The 20,000-nt window shown below is 37.3% G+C and overlaps 2 protein-coding genes across 4 annotated transcripts in view; both read left to right on the top strand.

Annotated features, from left to right (window-relative positions):
- Positions 1-20,000, top strand: part of LOC144957268 (mRNA turnover protein 4 homolog) — a 524,240-nt gene that overhangs the window by 74,252 nt on the left and 429,988 nt on the right. The window lies entirely within an intron of this gene.
- Positions 1-20,000, top strand: part of LOC144957266 (uncharacterized) — a 53,261-nt gene that overhangs the window by 8,168 nt on the left and 25,093 nt on the right. For 2 of the 3 annotated variants that reach the window (XM_078888354.1, XM_078888355.1), the window contains exons 2-3: positions 10,557-10,645; positions 11,719-12,988. In XM_078888354.1, coding sequence (XP_078744480.1) covers positions 12,478-12,988 — 511 coding nt within the window. In that variant the 5' untranslated portion in view covers positions 10,557-10,645; positions 11,719-12,477. Of the gene's footprint in view, positions 1-5,719; positions 6,435-10,556; positions 10,646-11,718; positions 12,989-20,000 lie in introns of those variants that run through there. The other variant, XM_078888353.1, reaches the window with a different exon arrangement.

Genomic DNA, 20,000 nt, shown 5'->3' on the forward strand with positions numbered 1-20,000 from the left:
AACTATGCGCCGAGCGCAAGGCTCGAACCCAGGACCTCCCGATTCGAAAGCGAGTGTCATACCACTAGACCACATAGCTGCACATTTGTGTACTACAAAATTTATTTAAGACTGATAGATAAGCCAGTGTTATAATATACGTTGAAATGTATTCATCTTTAAAGGAAATGTATGCTTTGAGTAAGGTTGGTGGTTACTGCGCTATATAAATTCTCATGGTTTGATTTAATTTAAAATTTGAGTTGTCTATTGATATGAATGTTGCAAATGTTGCTGCTCGAAGCTCAAAGAAAGAAATAACAATGTAAGCTTCAATTTAATATACGAAAACAGATATCTCATTCGTCTGTAGTGTTTAATTCATCCTGTTTTGTTGATAAAGGGGAAACCCGAAACGTCCATTTTATCTGTTTTCGTATATTAAATTGAAGGTGGTAAGGAGAGAGTTAATAAAACTCTACAATATTGTTAGCGCCTCTCAAACCTTTTTGATTCTATCGGTCCGAAGACAGTGACAAACAACTTAATACAAGACAAGAAATCATCTCTTCCTATGCCAGTTGAATACAAATGATTATTCTGCAGCACTGTGAAAAATAATAAACAATCAAAAGGCCATTAAAAAAAAAAACCAAAAAAAAAAAAAACAAACAAAAAAACAAACAAAACAAAACAACAAAAAAGCAAAACTAAAAACAAACATCCGACCCCCCCCCCCCCCCCCCCCCCCCCCCACACACACACACAGAACAAACAAAAAAGCAAACAAAAGCCACGCATTTAAGTTAAAGTTAACATTTTGACCAGAAAAATCGTCCTTAAATTTCGATCAATTAAAACGACCCTCATATTGTGTCCAAAAAACTCTCAAACCTGGTACTTAGGGCCCGAAGTCGAAGTCCCAGGTTTCAGAGGTCTTTGTCAAGATGAGGGTCATTTTAAGCGATCGACATTTATTGAAAGACGAGTTTTCTGGCCTAAATTGATAAAAAACACGTGTCACCCCCCCCCCCCCCCCCACCCGCAGTTTAGATAGTATGCCATTGGCTAAGAAGCTCACAACATTGCCATCCGGAAGTAGTACGACCAACACACAAAACTATGTGTAGCCTTGAACGTTTATTATAGTCTGGTTAATACAGTTCAGTGAGAATTACTCATAAGCGTGGATGGCAACCCCCCCCCCCCCCCCCCAAAAAAAAAAGACCAAAAAAAAAACAAACAAAAAAACAAAAACAATAACAAAGACCTGAGTGACGTCAACTTCGTTCTATCTATAGCATTGAACGGCGGTGGGTGCAGTAAAGACATCAAAGGGATTAAAGTACTCCGGACACACTCAACATTTCCGTACTCACGTTTGGTAGTCACATCCTTCCATACCACCCCCTCCCCCTACCCCCTCCCCGTCTTTACTAGATGGGGTATTAGGCGGCGTCTTTGAAAACCGCCAATATGTATCGTCGACTTTGTTGACTTTTCTCACGATCACTGATTTTGAATGCTCGGACCAATGTGACCCGGGGGGTCTTGATAGCCCAGTTGGTAGAGCATTCCCTTCATACGCAAAGGGAACTAAAATAGATCGCGAGTGGTAGTCGAGCTTTCTTTCCAAACCTCCAGCAGTGATTGGGTAGCTGTGTCTTTAGGCTCTGGCGGAAAGTATTTTGCGATAGACGCGTCCTATCTAAAGGGGGGCTAACAATTGCTATTGTCCGGTTCACGCTATAGAAACTGGGATAAACTCTGGCTGATAAAGGACTGATATACACATGGGATCTTCCGTGTCTATTCGTTATCATGTCAGAACGAACTCGATAGAATAAAGAGAGAGAGAGAGAGAGAGAGAGAGAGAGAGAGAGAGAGAGAGAGAGAGAGAGAGGGGGGGGGGGGATGATGATAGTATAGATGATATATAATAGATAGAATAGATAGATAGATAGATAGATAGAAGAAGATAGATAGAAGATAGATAGATAGAGATAGATAGATAGATAGATAGATAGATAGATAGATAGATAGATAGATAGATTTTCTGAGCTCCCGTCCACCAGTCTGTGCCAGATTATTCCCACTGATGTATTTTGAGAGGAAATTTATTTATGTCATCGATGAATAAATTCAAATGGAAGGAATGTCTTACATCGCTCTAAATTAAAAAAAAAAGAAAAAAGAAAGAAATACAGGCTAAATCACGCTAAAAAGCAATTAGTAAAATATTGAAAAAAAAACCCCCAAAAGACCCCCCCAAAAAACACCGCCAACAAACAACATGCAATAAAATAGCAGTGAATAATCTAACAACAAAAATTAAGACTAGAATAATATGAACTAGAACCTTCCCTCTCCTCCTCCCTCTCCTCGCCCCCCCCCCCCCCCCCCCCCCCCCCCTCCTCCAAACAAAAATGAAACAACAAAACAAAACAAATCAACAGTCCAAAAAAAGTTAAAAACACACTAAATTGAAACAAACAATCGAACAGACACACACACACACACACACACACACACACACACAATGAAATAACAATTATATTATAATAATATATTACATTTGATAACATATTATTTGATATTGTCAATCCATTTTCCTTTCCTTTGACCAACCTTTTCCGGCGTTAGAAGACAAAAAAAAAAACAACAAAACATTAAAATAAAAGTGGAGAAAAGACTCCTCTTTATAATTTGCCCTTGGAAATCTGTATCATATGAAATATTGTAGTAACGCCTGTTAAAGTGTGAAATAAACAGGGGACCCAACAGGTGGACCATAAAGACAGGACGTATAAAAGCGTCAGGCAAAAAACAAACAACACCACTCACCTTTAATCGCAATTGACCAGTGGTCAGTCGGAAGGCGGATGATGTAATCTTGACGTCACAATGACGATAAGTCAGGGATTAGAGAGCGTTGCATTATGGGATGTTGTGTTTGGATTGTGGTCGCTAATCTCTGAGGTGTGATTTGTTTTTGACGTCCTTGGGTGATGTGATGCCCGAGTTGAATGTATGGCTGGAGAAGGGGTTGGGGGGGGGGGGTAGAGAGTGGGGTTTGGAATGAGTTTGATCTATAGATAGAACGAAGATGACGTCACTCAGGCCTTTGTTATTGTTTTTTGCCATCCACGTTTATGAGTACTTCTCACTAAACTGTATTCAACAGACTATAAAAGTTCATGGTTACACATAGTTGTGTGTGTTGGTCCGTTATACTTCCGGATGGCAATGTTTTGAGCTTCTTGGCCAACCGCATACTATCTATATTACCTTTCCACGTGCTCGAGTTCATTGGTCACATTGCAAAGTGTGCTCAAAATGACCCACAGTTTTTGAAATATCTAACATCAGGATTGGTCATTTTGTTCAGCTTGACACATGGGTATGTTTACAACGTTCATAAACAAAGCCGGGTCTTTATATTTATTGAGAAATGTCCAATCGTTGTACAGCAACAAATCATGTGATCGATGACTAAATTGGACGAAATCATGAATATAGATCGCTCGCATTAGAAGGGTGGTGGTGGATTTATCTGATGATGGACAGTTGGTAGATGGATAGGGGAACGTTTCCTTGTGACAGGTTTGGGTGGCAATTTGTAGAAAATATTTATCAAAATATGTATTATTCATGGAGATGTTCCAGATAGTTTTAATAGAAGTGATAGCATTAGTTTTAGCAGTAGTAGTAGTAGTAGTAGTAGTAGTAGTAGTAGTAGTAGTAGTAGTAGTAGTAGTAGTAGTAGTAGTAGTTAGTAGTAGTAGTGTGTGGTAGATTTTATAGTGTATATAGTAGAAGTAGTAGTAGTGTTGTAGTGTTATATAGTATAGTGTAGTAACGTTTATAGTAGTGTAGTAGGTAGTAGTTAGTAGTAGTAGTAGTAGTAGTAGTAGTAGTAGTAGTAGTAGTAGTAGTAGTAGTAGTAGTAGTAGTAGCAATAGTAGTAAAAATTGTAGAGTGCAGGCTATTGTTGTCGTTGTCGTCTATGCGGATGTTTTTGTAGTTGTAGTGATGTAGTCGTAATAGTAGTATTGAATGATTGATGTCGTGTTATCAAACTGACCCAGAACTTCAACGATGTGGCTGAAGATTTGGATGACTTTGATGACAAAATCACGACACCACTCGTGATATCAGGAGATATCGCAATGATAACCGTGGTATGCACTTTGTGTGTGTGTATATGTGTGTGCGTGTGTGTGTGTGTGTGTGTGTGTGGTAGGGTCGCTGGTGGTAGGGTCGTTGATGGTAGGGCCGGCGTTGATAGTGTCGATGGTGGTAGGGTCGTTTATGGTATGGTCGCTGGCGGTTAGGTGGTTGGTTGTGGTGTTGGTGGTTGGGCCGTTGGACGTTGCGTTGTTTGTGGTTGGGTCCTTGGTAGTTGGGTAATTGGTGGTTGGGTCGTTGGACGTTACGTTGTATGGTTGGGTCCTTGGAAGTTGGGTAATTGGTGGTTGGGCCGTTGGTTGTAGGGTCGTTTGGTTGGGTCGTTGGTGTTGGGTCTTGGTGTGTTGGGTTGGAGTTTGTTGTCTTGGTGGTAGGTCGTTGGTGTTGGGTCTTTGGTGATTGGGTCGTTTGTTGTAGAGTCTTTGGTGCTTGGGTCATTGGTTATTGGGCCAATGGTGGTTGGGTCGTTGGTTGTAGGGTCTTTGTTGCTTGGGTCATTGGTTGTAGTTGTGTGGTAGTCGTTGTGGTAGGCCTTGGTGGTTGGGTCGTTGGTTGTAGGGTTATTGGTTGTAGTGTCGTTGGTGGTAAGGTCGTTTATTGTAGGGTCTTTGGTGGTTGGGTCGTTGGTTGTAGGGTCGTTGGTTGTACGGTCTTTGGTGCTTGGGTCGTTGGTTGTACGGTCTTTGGTGGTTGGGTCGTTGGTTGTTGGGTCGTTGGTTGTACGGTCTTTGGTGCTTGGGTCGTTGGTGGTACGGTCTTTGGTGGTTGGGTCGTTGGTGGTACGGTCTTTGGTGGTTGGGTCGTTGGTTGTTGGGTCATTGGTTGTAGGGTCGTTGGTGGTTGGGTCGTTGGTTGTACGGTCTTGGTTGTAGGGTTGTTGGTTGTAGGTCTTTGGTGGTTGGTCGTTGTTGTAGGGTTGATGGTTGTTGAAAGCGCTTCGATCTCGTTTATGGACATTGCGCGATATAAATGGTTAATTTGTATTTATTTTTTCAACTCAACACCCGAAATGTTCACATAATAAAACTTGAATATTTAACAATTTAAACAAGTGTACTGCAAACTAGATATGGATATTGTTTCACCCATTATGTGGAGTCTAGGTGTTGTGTTTCCTGTGTAAAGATTTCCGAATGCCCTCCCTTTGTCACTCCCAAATCAAATAGTGATGACGTAATCAAATTCTGCGTTCTTATACAAACTATACCTACCACCACCACCACCACCTCCTCTGAAAGGGTTACGAGTACAGGGGGTGACGAATTTCAATCAGGGATTATTAAAGTGCCTGTCTTCTCTACTCGTTGCTGGTTTGGGAATTATTGTAAATTTTAAAAGTTAGGATTGGTTGTGGGAATTTTTTGGTACGTTATAGAATCTTAACAAAAGTTAAATAAACATAAATAATAAATTAAAGAAAATAGAGGATTTTTAAAATTTTAACGGGAGAAAAAAACCAAACTAAGACAAAAAGCAATAATAAAAAAACATTTCTTTTCAGCTAAACAACAACAACAACAAACCCCCCCCCCCAAAAAAAAAACCCAAAAAAAACAAAAAAAAAACAAACAAAAACAACAACAACAAAAAAAAAAACAAAATAAAAATATTAGAAAATAAAAATAAAATAACAAACAAAACAAAACAACAATAACCAAAAATAAAAGAAAGAAAGAGATCCAGCAAAACCAAAGACCCCAATATAATAATAATTATAATAATAATAAAGGATAACAACAACAACAACAAAACATTCTAATGTAAAGAGTAAAAATTTCATGATTTTTAAGCGAAATTACATACACAGCAGCTATGCAACCAGAATGCCAATCAGAATGCTTTGACGAGCTCCTCAAGCTTTACCAACCTACCCACCCACCCACCTACCTTCCTACCTACCCTAACAACAAAACCAACACCTCCTCCTCCTCCTCCTCCTCTGCTACTTATAATTTATTTTATTTGGATATGGATTTGGAAGGCGGGCGAACGCCCTGCTGCCCTGCCATGCCCAAGGGGCAATTCATTTAGGAATTAAAACATTATCGCTGTTGTTGTCCCATTCCCGTACTATCTAGTTGTGAAGTTAAAATGACTATCAAAACACTCGGAGTGAGTGAATGGGTCTAATGTCTGTGTCTGTGATCGAAATGCTAAAAACTTGTGGAATGTATATTAAAATAATTAATCAATTTCTGATGGATATTTCGTGTTCGAGTTTAGAATTTTTCGTTTGGTTGATATTCATTTTTCTTAGTAGACAAAGGGTAAAGTATTCTGTCATAGAAATGATTATGTATCAACTCACTCAACCCTAACACCGACTATATCCGGAGTTTACCCGGGTTTCTTTTATCCCATTCCTATTAATTCGATTTTTATGAGACAAATTATAAGCATAATATCAAAACTAGTGTTTTTATTAGTTGCATGTTAATGGTAGTTGAATAAAACTATCTATGTATATGCTCATCTTTAATACATTTTTTTCCAATTTTGAAAAGTAGCAAAACTTCTCTAGGATTGAGTGAGTTAATTTTTGAAAAAAGTGGGGAGGGGGTACTTATCATTATTGAGTGAATGCGTTTGCTTCTCAATTCAGTCACTTGATTGGTGACCGAAAAGTAATTAAGAATATATTATGTGGCTATGTGGTCAAGTGGTAAGACACTCGCTTTCGGATCGGAAGGTCCTGGGTTCGAGCCTCGCTCGGCGAATAGTTGAGCCCTTGGAAAATGCTCTTTACTCACACTCTCTCATCGTACTCAGGTGTAAAATGAGTACCTGGCTGTTAACAGCGTTGTCCCTGTCCGAAAAAATTGTAATATCGCCTAACAGGCGTCATATCCTGTCCTACATGTTTAGTGTTGCTGTTGGCCAGGGACCCCATGTGAAGCTCTCTGAGCACGTTTAGTGGATATTGCGCTATATATAAAAAAATGCTCAATTATATATATATATATATATATATATATATATATATATATATATATATATATATATAAATGGAATTAGTATTTCAGCAGTCGGTCAGAGCCATTAGGTCCGTGGAGCCGGAGTTTATCCCGGGTTTTACACCGTGAAACGGACAATATCAATTTCTTGCTATCCTTTGCAGAGGACAATAAGTCTGTCTTAAAGTGTTTTCTGTCAGATCTAATAGACCCAGCTACCAAATCATTTCTGGGTAGACAAAAGGGATAGATAGATAGATAGATAGATAGATAGATAGATAGATAGATAGATAGAGAGAGAGAGAGAGAGAGAGAGAGAGAGAGCGAGTGTAATATATATATATATATATATATATATATATATATATATATAAGAGAGAGAGAGAGAGAGAGAGTGAGAAAGAGAGAAAGAGTGAGTGAGTGTGTGTGTGTGTGTGTGTGTGAGAGCATGTGAGAGGAAGATAGATAGATAGATAGATGGAGAGAGAGAGAGAGAGAGAGAGAGAGAGAGAGAGAGAGAGAGAGAGAGAGAGAGTTATTTCCTATAGACTATAGAGCCGAGATGTAATCAACTTCAATATTAAATTATCACCGATACGGTTACATAACATTATCATTACATGCTAGTTACGCTATTACCATTAATTTGACGGCTGTTTAACAAATTTACTATCGTAACTTGGAAAAACATATATTAATTTAAAAATTTGGCCAGAAAACTCGTCCTTCAATTATATCGATAAATTTAAACGACCCTCATATTGGTACGAACTCTCAAACATGAGACTTAAGAAAGACTTCGCAAAGTCCCAGGTTTGAGAGATTTTGCCAAGATGAGGGTCATTTAAATCGATCGATATTTCAAGGACGAGTTTTCTGGCCAAATTTATAAATACGATTCTTTTTCATAGAACAGCAGTCTACTTGCTAACTAATCTTTTGAAAAGATAGAAAAACTGTTTAAAACAGTGTCAGATACGGCTTGATTATTATATATCGTAGTCTATCACAGCCATTAGTCACGTGGAACTGGACTTTATCCCGGTTTCTATAGCGCGACACGGACAATATGCTGCAATTGCTTACTACCCTTTGGATAGGACGCTTGTCAGTCACAGATTACTTTCCACCAAAATCTAACAGACCCAGCTATCCAATCACAACTGGTTGGAAAAGGGGTTCGGAGAAAAATAAGACTATTTAAAACGATGTCAGATAGGATTGGATTACGAGTATATCCCGGGTTAAAACTTGATTTTGTCTGCATTTCTTAATGTTTTTATAAATGTAATCATTATGACTATTCGTGTGATGGCGTGCTCGCGCTGAGGCTCTTGCCACCAAATAAAAAATAAAAATAATAAAAAATTCAAGACCAAAACAACAAAACACTTACAACTATAAAGACAAAAGTAACAACAATAATGACAACAACAACAACAACAACAACAACAACATTAGCAGCAGCAACAACACCAAAAAGTGCAGTATTAACAAAAGCATCGACAACAATTATTAATAACAACAACTACAACACAACAACAACAACTGCTAGAACTATAACTACTACTACTACTACTACTTCTTCTTCTTCTACTACTACTACAAGTACTACTACTACTACTAGTCCTACTACTACTACTACTACTACTACTACTACTACTACTACTACTACTACTACTACTATTACTACTACTGCTGCTACGACCATTACTACTACCACTTAATAATAATAATAATAATAATAATAATAATAATAATAAAATATAATACAATATAATAATAATAATAATAATAATAATAATAATAATATGATAATGATGATGATAATAATGATAATAATAATTATAATAATAATATTATATATAATAATAATAATAATAATAATAATAATAATAATAATAATAATAATAATAATAATAATAATAAATAATAATAATAATAATGATCATGATGATGATGATGATGATGATGAATAATAATAGTAAATGATGATGATAATAGTAATAATAATATTAATAATAATAATAATAATAATAATAATAATAGTAATAATAATAAAAACAATATGGTAATAATAATGATAATTATTATTATTACTAATATTGTTATCAGCATCATCATCGTCGTCATCGTCGTCATCATCATCATCATTTTTACATCTCAATGGTCTTTGTTTGGGGGCATTTTGAAATACCAGAGGGCACAAACCAATGGTGAACACATTCTCTTTTGACCCATGGCAAGAATCGATTATGAAATATGAAATCCCAAAACTACCAGATGACAGCAGACTCGTATATTTTTTTTTCACACTACTATGTTATGACGATCGACCCAATCAGCAAAGTCTGGTCCGCACTCGTGCACCGTCGCAAACCCGCCGGGTAGCACATTCACAACACACCGTTCGACTAGATGCTCTGCCGTCTCAGGTTGTGTCTACAGCGGGTTCATGTTGGACAGGTAGAAAGACCCCACCGATGACGCGCACTTGCCGTAAGGCAGCTCCTCGACCGAAGCCGATTCGCAGCCACCCAATGTCTCCTCTTACTGGTATCAAACCCTGTTGCAGCTGGTGAGGGGGCTTGAGCCACACTGGAGGGCAAATGTGTAAATCCCGGTTGATCGTCACGAGACCATCCCGGGTATCGAGCCAACGAGCCACATGAGCTGCTAGCCCCGGTGTGTGACTAAATTGGATCCAACCCGGTGCCCGAATAGCAGCCGCAGCCGCTAACCCAGCCCGGGCGCCACACTACTTCGATACAAGATGACTGTCAGAGTTTGATAATGACTAAATAAAGATATGAATGAATGAATAAAGAAATTAATAGATAGCAAATAAACAATTTGAATAATGAATAAATAGACAATTAAATAGCTAAATATGTAGATTAACAAATGGATTAATTAATTTAAAAATATACAATAACTTGAATAAATAAATAAACATATAAATAAATGGATAAATGAACGAATAATTTTTTAATTATAAATAACTGAATACAAATGACTGAATGACTAAAGTAATAGATAAATAAAGAAATAAATAAATAGATAAATATAAATAAAAAGACGAATAGATTAATAAATATAGAAATTGATATATAAATAAATATATAAAACAAATTTACAAATCCTGGAAATGAACTCAAAATAAACTGAAAATGGGGATTAAAGAAAATAAAAAAGAAGAAAAAAAGCAAACCAATAAAAAAAAGCAAGCAAACAAACAAATAAACAAAAACAAGGTTGGAAGATGGAAAATATTTACAACGGATAAAAAATAAACAACAAATAACAAAAAAAAAAAAATTAAAAAAAAATTTAAAAAAAACTAACCAAAAATAAATCAAACCAAAAGTAAATCAAACATCAGGTGATGCACACTTATTTTGATACATAATAATATTCATTTATTTCCATCTGCAGATCAGTACTCCGACCCCCATTCTACCGGCCGCCATTTTAACGAAGACGTCACATGACATGGCTGATTACGTCACAATCAATTCGATCATGTGAGTGTTATTTTTAATCCTTATCGTGTTAGTTAGGATTACATACGGGTAACTACGTGGCCACGATAAAACGTTGGAGAGAGAGAGAGAGAGAGAGAGAGAGAGAGAGAGAGAGAGAGAGAGAGAGAGAGAGAGAGTTGATGTCACGAGATGGGTTCAAGTTGTTGTTGACGATGTTGATTATCCTATTTTGATTATTTTTTAATCATTTTTTTTCTCCTCTTATCAAAACTTACTCATATATTATTATTTCTATTGATGTTATACGTCTGTGTAAAATGCGTACAACATCCGCCAGCCCGATATAACATACCAATACACTTATTATTTTTAGCCTCGAACATTTAAAGATAGAACGAAATTGACGTCACTCAGCTCTTTGTTATTGTTTTTAGCCAGACATATTTATGAGTAGTTCTCACTAATTTGGATGAATCAGACGATAAACGTTTCAGGTTACACATAGTTTTGTGTGTTGGTACGTTATATCCGGATATAGATAGAACGAAGTTGACGTCACTCAGGTCTTTGTTATTTGTTTTTTGCCATCCGCGTTTATGAGTAATTCTCACTAAATTGTATTAATTATTGTACGATGGTACGTTATATTTCTGGACGGCAATGTTGTGAGTTTCTTAGCCAAGCGCACAGCATCAATGGTCTGATTGATATAGATAGAATGAAGTTGACGTCACTCGGGTCTTTGTTATTGTCTTTTGCCATCCGCGTTTATGAGTAATTCTCACTAAACTGCATTAACCAGACTATAAACGTTCATGGTTACACATAGTTTTGTGTGTTGGTCCATTAAACTTCCGAATGGCAATGTTGTGAACTTCTTAGCCAAGCGCATACTATCTATACATAGAAAGCACAGTTTTCAAGATAAAAAAAATATTGATATTTTACTTGAAATTAACTAGATATCTACCCTGTCCTTTTTACTTTTGAATTTGAGTTTAGAAAATCATTTCACGTATTACATCGGTATGACATTTCAATTTTTAACAAATCTTGAAAATTATTTTGTAAATAGAAAGTTAATTTAGTATTTCATTCTATTTTTTTTTCAGAGCCAGACTTATGTCTCATTATATTGACCTACATCATTGAGCTTAGAGTCCTCGGGAAATCTCTTACGGCTGGGATATACTTCAAAACGTGATAATTCTATTGTTTGGAAATAGAAGAAGTAACAAGGTGAAAAGAATTATAATAAAATCAACAATTTCAACAACAACAACAACAACAACAACAACAACAACAACAACAACAACAACAACAACAATAAACAAAGGGCAGGAGAGGAAAGAAGAAAAAACAATTGCAGCAAAAACAGCCAAGTTAGAGAAGATATTCGACAACGGTAGAAATGATGTTTTCTTTTTTAATCATCATTATCTTATGACAGTCATCGTCTATTTATAGTAACATGTTACTTCCAGAATAGATGATTCTATCGTAAAAATTGATTTGCAATGATATCGTAAGCATTGATGAAATCAACAAGTTTTATAAAGATAAGAGTAATGGTCGAGATTGCATAATCAGTAGAGCAACGACAACAAGAAGAAATACATTTTAAATCATTGCCTGATAGTTAAAAAAATATTAATTCGTGCTTTGATACACGGTATGTAATAATTAATACACGAAATAGTGTTAAAAAATAAGGATTTCATAATAAATCTGAGTTGGATGTTATGAACGAAGATTCGAAATAGAGAAAGAGAAGTCGAAAACTTAAAATTCAATGTATTAGAAATCTTGGAAAGATTATTAATATTGCCAAGTTATATCATCCAAGAAAACAGCTTCATCTAAGTAAGACCATGATGTATCAAAACGGCTCTACACATCCATCATTGTCGTCCTTATCTACACCCGGTGGACTAAACATAGGCCCACCCATCACAGGGTCAAGTGTGTCACCGTACGGCCACGACACCCTTTCCTCGTCGTTCATGACCAATGCCTCCACGCCCTTATACGTCCCTCCTAACCGCCCATCCATGCACAGCGGCTCAATGTCCCCATACGGCGTGGGAAACGGCGCGGGTCAAGCTTCATCCCACGCGATGCAGAACACGCCTACTTGCACAGCCATGTGGCAGACGGACAATATGGGCGTGGCGTATTCGTCGCAAGCCACGCCCTCTCGTTTTGGATTTTCTCAGTCTCCGTCGGATGCAGCTGCTGCGGCCGCAGCCTACGCTGGAACGTCTGCCCTGCAGCGAGCCCCAGCCTTGAGTCCCTATGCCCCTTACATGAGGACTGATTTTAATGCTTGGAGTAATTTTAGCAACATGGCGCTACAAGGCTTCAAACAAACTATAGACCAAGGTAAGTTAAGTACAATTCTAAAATATACAACCAAAAAAAAAAAAAAAAAAATCCAACCCCCCTCCACCAAAAAACCCCAAACAAAACAAAACAAAAAAACAACAACACCAAAAAAAAAAAAAAAAAAACAACAAAAAAACGAAAAATAAAATAGTAAACCCCCCCCCCCCCCAAAAAACAACAACAACAACAACAAAAAAACAAAAAAAAAAACCCAAACAAAAACGTTAGAGAATTTATATAGCGCAAAATCCACCAAACGTGTTCAAAGCGCTTCAATTTCCAAGAGATCCCCAGCCAAACGGCAACACTTAACATGGAGTGCGAGACAACAGAGACAACGCTGTTTATGGTCAGGTTAGGTTGTCATTTTACACCTGAGTACGGTGAGAGAATAATCTAAATAAAGAGCCTTTTACAAGGACTCAACTATGCGCTGCATAGAGTGGGACTCGAACCCCGGATCTCACGGTCCGAAGCCGAGCTTCATAGCCGCTCAACTCCGAAACAAACCCTCAAACCTTTGACTTCGACAGTGTCACGTTTTGAGACGTTCTATACGTGAGCGCAATTCCACTAAACGTACTCAAAGCGCTTTACAAAGCGTCCCTGACCAACAGAAACATGTAACATATAGAACGAGACATGACGCCTGTTAGACGATATTACATTTTTTCCCCGATTGAGACAACGCTGTTAAAGGCAAGGTACTCATTTTACACCTGAGTGCGGTGAGAGAATGTGAGTAAACAGTTTTTTTTCTAAGGACTTAACTATGCGCCGAGCGAGCAAGGCTCGAACCCAGGACCTTCCGATTCAAGAGCCACTATCATACCACAAGACCACGACATAGCTGCACATTTTAGCGAGTTACGGCGGGCCAGTTCAATAGATCAATAATATTTTAGAAATTAGATTTTCTGGTCAAATGACAAATAAATGGGTTTTGTCTAAATACGTAGTGGCTATGTGGTCAAGTGGTATGACACTCGCATTGGGACTGGACGGTCCAAGGTTCGAGTCCCCACTTTGAGCGGGCGTATAGTTGAGTACTTGGAAAAGGCTCTTTATTCACGTTCTCTCACCGCATTCAGGTCCTGGCCCTAAACAAAGCAGCGTTGTCTCTGTTGGAAAACAAATACGCTTCAACGATCGTGACGTCACTTCCCTCGCAATGACGCATGGTAACTTAGTAACTGGCTCTAAACTATCGGAACAATGGCGGACGCCCTTATGAAATATTTCTCCGACGAGCATAAAAGCGTATCCAGAGGAGAAAAAAAAAATTATAAATCTGAACATGTTTTGACTTTTATATATTCTGAACACAAGACATATGAAAAGTTCTAGCCAGCATGAAGAATAAAAAGTACCGATTTTGTTTGTTTAGAACCACGATGGCTGCCGTTGCTGGGCGACGTGAGATCAGACTATTGAATCCAATTAAATGGTAACATCAATCGCCTAACAGACGTCATGTCTCGTCCTACATGGTAATTGTTGATGTATGTCAGGGACCTTTTGTAAAGCACTTTAATCACTTTAAGTGGATTTTGTCCCATATAAAGGCTCAAGGAAATGCCTCTGTCGAACTTATCAATCATTTCTTTTTCTTTTTGTAGCTTGTTTATTATGATATTGTTTTGTGTTTTATTGTTTCTATTTTTTGTTTTTGGTTGTTTATAAGTTTTCGTTTTGTTTCTCATACAAAAAAATTGGCAGACCATGGAAAACGGCCAACCTGCCTTAACCCTCTCATTCCCACCTGCAGCAAAATGGTCACATTATTGTTACGACACAATATACATGTTTTCTTATTTGAAAAATGGTCTTGGTTTAATTAATAAGAAAAGACATGTTGTTTTGTAGAGAGATTGTTTGAGCTTAAAAAAATCAATTTTTCTGCTGGGTAAGCCTGCCATTTTGAGAAAATACTGAACATGATCGGTAGGAGAGAGCTAAAGTGACACATCATCAATGTCACGTCCCACAACAAGGACATCATGTCTCCCTTTTTGATTGAATAGTTCCGGTAACTTGAGATCTGAGTTTTTCAAAAAATATATAGCACAATATCCACTAAACGTGCTCAATGCGCTTTACAAAGGGTCCCTGCCCAACAGCAACACGTAACAAGTAGAACGAGGCAATAAATGGACATTTTTTTCCAAGGGAGACAACGCTGTTAACGACCAGGTTTTCATTTTACACCGGAGTACGATGAGAAAATATGACTAAAGAGCCTTTTCCAAGGACTCAATTATGCGCCGAGCGATGCGAGGCTAAACCCTAGGACCTTCCGATCCGAAAGCAATAAGTGTCATAATATCCACATAAGAACCGCAATGTCACGTCACGTAAGACAAACATCATCATGTCGCCATTTTTGATTGAATGAGTCGGCGGGCAATCAGAGAATAAGGTCAGGTCATCAAGTACTTTTTTTTTTTAGACTCCGGAGGTCTGGAGAATTCCCAACAGGCGTGAAATTGACTTTGGGTTTTGTTTGTGTCAGAAACGACCAACCACGTTCAGACTTGTCACCTGCTGCTGTACCTATATTAGCGTACTTTGGAGAAAAAAACAAAAACCCATATTTAAAAATTTGACCAGAAAACTCGTCCTTCAAATATCGATCGATTCAAATGACTCTAATCTTGGCAACAGCAAAAAAAAAAATAAAACATCTCTCAAACCTGGGACTTCGCGAAGTCCCAGGTTTCAGAGTTGTTTTTTTTTCCAAGATGAGGGTCATTTAAATCGATCGATATTTGAAGGACGAGTTTTCTGGCAAATTTTAAAATATGGGTTTATTTCTAGAGTACGGCAGTATAGACTGTGAGTCATGGCTAAGATGTTCTATAAATAGCAGACCGGCCTCCAAATACGATAGATTCATAGAATTACGAAATTTGGCCTCCAATTTTCGTCCTAAATGAGCGTCTCTTTGATATTAAAATAAATTTAAAATATAATAAATAAATAAATAAATAAATAAATAAATAAATAAATAAATAAATAAATAAATAAATAAATAAATAAATAAATAAATAAGTAAATAAATAAATAAATAAAATAAAGATTCCCTTTACTCATCCCATAAGGGAAATTTGCCTCTAGGGTCTTATTCCAAAGGAAGACTGGAATAACCCAGGCGTCAGCCGCAATGCAGCGCCGCAAATTGAGTTTGGGCGAGGTGACTTGCTCAAACCCACACAGCGCAGCGGCGGCGGGCGATCGAACTCGGTACCTTTCGATACGTAGTAAAAACCGTACCGTTGAGTCTCGCTGCCTCCCCATTATTGAAAATGAAAGTTGACACCAACTTCATAATTTTCAAGATGTTAGGGTGTTATTTATTCCTTGTGTGAGTAAATTGTTGTTGATTGTTAAAGTCAACAATAGCGACAACAAATTTTACTCCTCCCTCCCCCCCCCCCCCCCAAAAAAAAATAATTAAAAAATTAGTAATTTTTAGATTTTCAAGTTCGCAGGTCTGAATTAGGCTTTCCAGTCGTCTAAAAAAAGAAAAGAAAAAAAAAAAAGAAGAGATTTTATATAGAGCAATATCCATTAAACGTGCTCAAAGCGCTTTATAAGGGGTCCCTGGCCAACAGCAACATTTAACATGTAGGACAGGACATGACGCCTGTTAGGCGATATTACAATTATTTTCGGACATGTAATCATTTTACGATTAGAGAATGTGAGTAAAGAGCCTTCTCCAAGGTCTCAACTATGCGCCGAGCGAGGCTCGAACCCATGACCTTCCGATCCGAAAGCGAGTGTCATACCGCTAGACCACATAGCCGTCTATGTCGTAGATTCCGTTTTCTTACTTTAATTTTTGTGACTCACTATATCAAAACTGTTTTATTATGGAGTGATACTTGTGCGGCTATAATGTGGTGTCGTGGTATGACACTCGCTTTCGGATCGGAGGGTCTGAGTTCGAGCCTCGCTCGCTCGGCGCACCATTGAGTCTTTAGAAAAGTCTCTTTATTCACATTCTCTCACCGTACTCAGGTGTAAAATGAGTACTTGACTGTTAACAGTGTTGTCTCTGTCCGAAAAAAAAATTTGTAATATCGCCTAACAGGCGTCATGTCCCGTCCTACATGTTAAGTGTTGCTGTTGTCCAGCGACCCCTTGTAAAGCGCTTTGAGCACGTTTAGTGGATATTGCGCCATATAAAAGTTCAATTTATTTTTTCAATTTGAGTTTTGAAAATTGAATTTATAACCAACGATATCACACTTGGTTAAACTTTATACGTTACCCATCGTCTCAAAACGGTATTATGTAGGGATGACTTTGACTGATGCCTCTCGGCTCCTGGCGAAGCATAGGGCCTCAACAACAATCTTCCATCTTCTTCTGTCCTTGGCACAGACCTTTGCCTCACTCCAGGTAAGATTGGAGACGCACAAATTAATCTTGGTGAAGGCTTCTCCTCCACGTCTGTTTTGGACGACCCTGTTTCCTTTTGCCTTGTGGGTTCCATTCGAGAGCCTGCTTGGGAATAGTATAGGGATCTTTCCGTTGGGTATGGCCAACAAACCCATCGCCACTTTCTGCGTCTGACCTGGACATCCGTTTGCTCTTGGTTTGTTCCCTGTCCAAAGGTCAGCATTTGGCACTTTGTCAACCTGAGTAGGGATGAACCAGACGTAAAAAAAAAAAAAAAATAAAAAAAAAAAGATTTTTTTTAAACGTGACCAGAAACTTGAGTATAATTTAGTTTTTGTCAGATTTAGAAGCCACATATATTGGATTAAATAATCTGATGTCACGTCGCCCAGCAACCAGCAGCTTGGTTCTAAAAAAAGAAAATACGTAATGTTTATTCTCCATGCTGGCTACAACTTTTTCCCATGTCATGTGATCAGAATGTATAAAATTCAAAACATGATCAGATTTATCATGTTTTTCTCCTCTGGATACACTTTTATGCTCGTCGGAGAAGCATTTCATAAGGGCGTCGCCATTGTTCCAATAGTTTAAAACATGTTACTAAGTTACTATGCGTTATTACGAGGGTAGTGACCTCACGACTGTTGAAGCCTATTATTATTGTCATCATTAATACATCAAAATGACCCCAAAAGTTTAATTCTTGTCTTTGTGTATCAAATTTCTTTTTCTTTGGCACCAAAATCATCCCCGACTTATTTTTACCGTTTTGACGTGGTGAGAGAGGTTTATAAAAAAAATGAAAATTAAAAAAAATATTAAGATTACTAATAAAAATTACTGATCTTAAAATTTTTTTTTTTTTAAAATGAGCTTTTATATAGCGCAATAATCACTAAACGTGCGCTTTACAAGGGGCCAACAGCAACACTTAACATGTAGGACGTGACATGACGCATGTGAGGCGATATTACAATTTTTTTTTTTCGGATAGAGACAGCGCTGTTAACGAACAGATGAGAGAGACACATTTATGTGTCATTGATAAAGTTGATATTTATAGCTTTACAGAATGACAAAAATCAAAATTTTGTACTTTTGGTCAATTAAAGTTTAATTTGACTTTAAGCAGCTGGTTCATACTGATATCATACCATTTTGAGAAGATGGGACACATTAGGTGGCCCAGGTTTGACGCTTCGGTTGTTTTTCCTGATTTCTACAGTATACTCTGAACGAAAATGAAACAAACAAACAACAAATCAAAAAAAAAAAAAAACAAAAAAAAAAAAAAAAAAAAAAAAAAGATGAAACAAATACCAAACCAATAAAACCAGAAAGATCAATTAAAAAACAAAAAACAAAAACAAAGTAAAACAAACAAACAAACAAAAAATAGACAACAAAAAAAGTAATTAAAAAATAAACAAGAAAAGAAAAAGAACAACCCCTCCCCCCCCCCAAAAAAAAAAAAAAACCCATTAAAAATAAAGAAAAATGAACAATTCTGTATAGAAAATATATACAACTAGAATAGGAAAAAAAAATACATAGAAGGATATTATTTACAAGACAAAACTAAAAAAAAAACCCCAAAAAATATTTCCAACATCCCCCCCCCCCCCCAAAAAATAAACACAAAAAAAAACAACAAAAAAACCCCAACGAAACTAAAAAATAAACAAAAACAAAACACACACACAAAAAAAAAGAACAACAGCCAGACTAATTCCCATGATTCCCATAGCTCAAAGTCCAAAACAAGCCAATTACACACAGTGCCAGAATTCCACATTGCCAGTTCTATATTATTATCACCACCTTATCTACCTGCTGCTGCTGCTGCTGCCGGCAAAGACCTTTTCTCCAGAACTCTCCAAACATCCATCCAACCTTGTCCTTTCATTCGACATATCATTCGCGCATTGAGCATCACCCAGTGATGAAAATGCGCGTTATAAATGTCATATATTATATCATGCGATAAATAACAACGAATGTGGAATTGAATGTAAGCTTCAATTTAATAATATACGAAAACAGATAAAATTGACGTTTCGGGTTTCCCCTTTATCCACAAAATGTTATATGTTTTCGTATGTTAAATTGAAGCTTCCATTCAATTTTACTTTGTTACTTATTTCTTCGAGCTTCGAGCAGCAACATTTACATATATCATGCCATAACACAATTATTGTTATTAAACTTGAGGTTGGTTAATATAGCGAAGTATCCACGAAAAATGCTCAAAGAGCTTTACAAGGACTTCTCAGCCAACAGCAACATTTAACATGTAGGACGAGACATGACGCCTGGAAGGCAATATTACAATTTAGTTTTTTCCGACAGAGACAACACTTCGGTTGGATGCTCAATCTACACCTGAGAGAATGTGAGTAAAGAGCCTTTTTCCAAGGACTCAAAATTGCGCCGCTTAGAGCTGGACTCGAACCATGGACCTTCCGATCCGAATGTGAGTGTCATAACACTAGACCACATAGCAACACAAACCTAGTGAGTCTTTGACACTGACCGTCAAGGAATCGTGGCATTCTGTTTTCAATTCTCTCTTTGTCTCCAGGTAGTCCTTCTCTCTCTC

Source organism: Berghia stephanieae, chromosome 11 (assembly GCF_034508935.2).
Source record: "Berghia stephanieae isolate SIO BIC M18660-M18661 chromosome 11, UCSD_Bste_1.3, whole genome shotgun sequence".
NCBI lineage: Eukaryota > Metazoa > Mollusca > Gastropoda > Nudibranchia > Aeolidiidae > Berghia > Berghia stephanieae.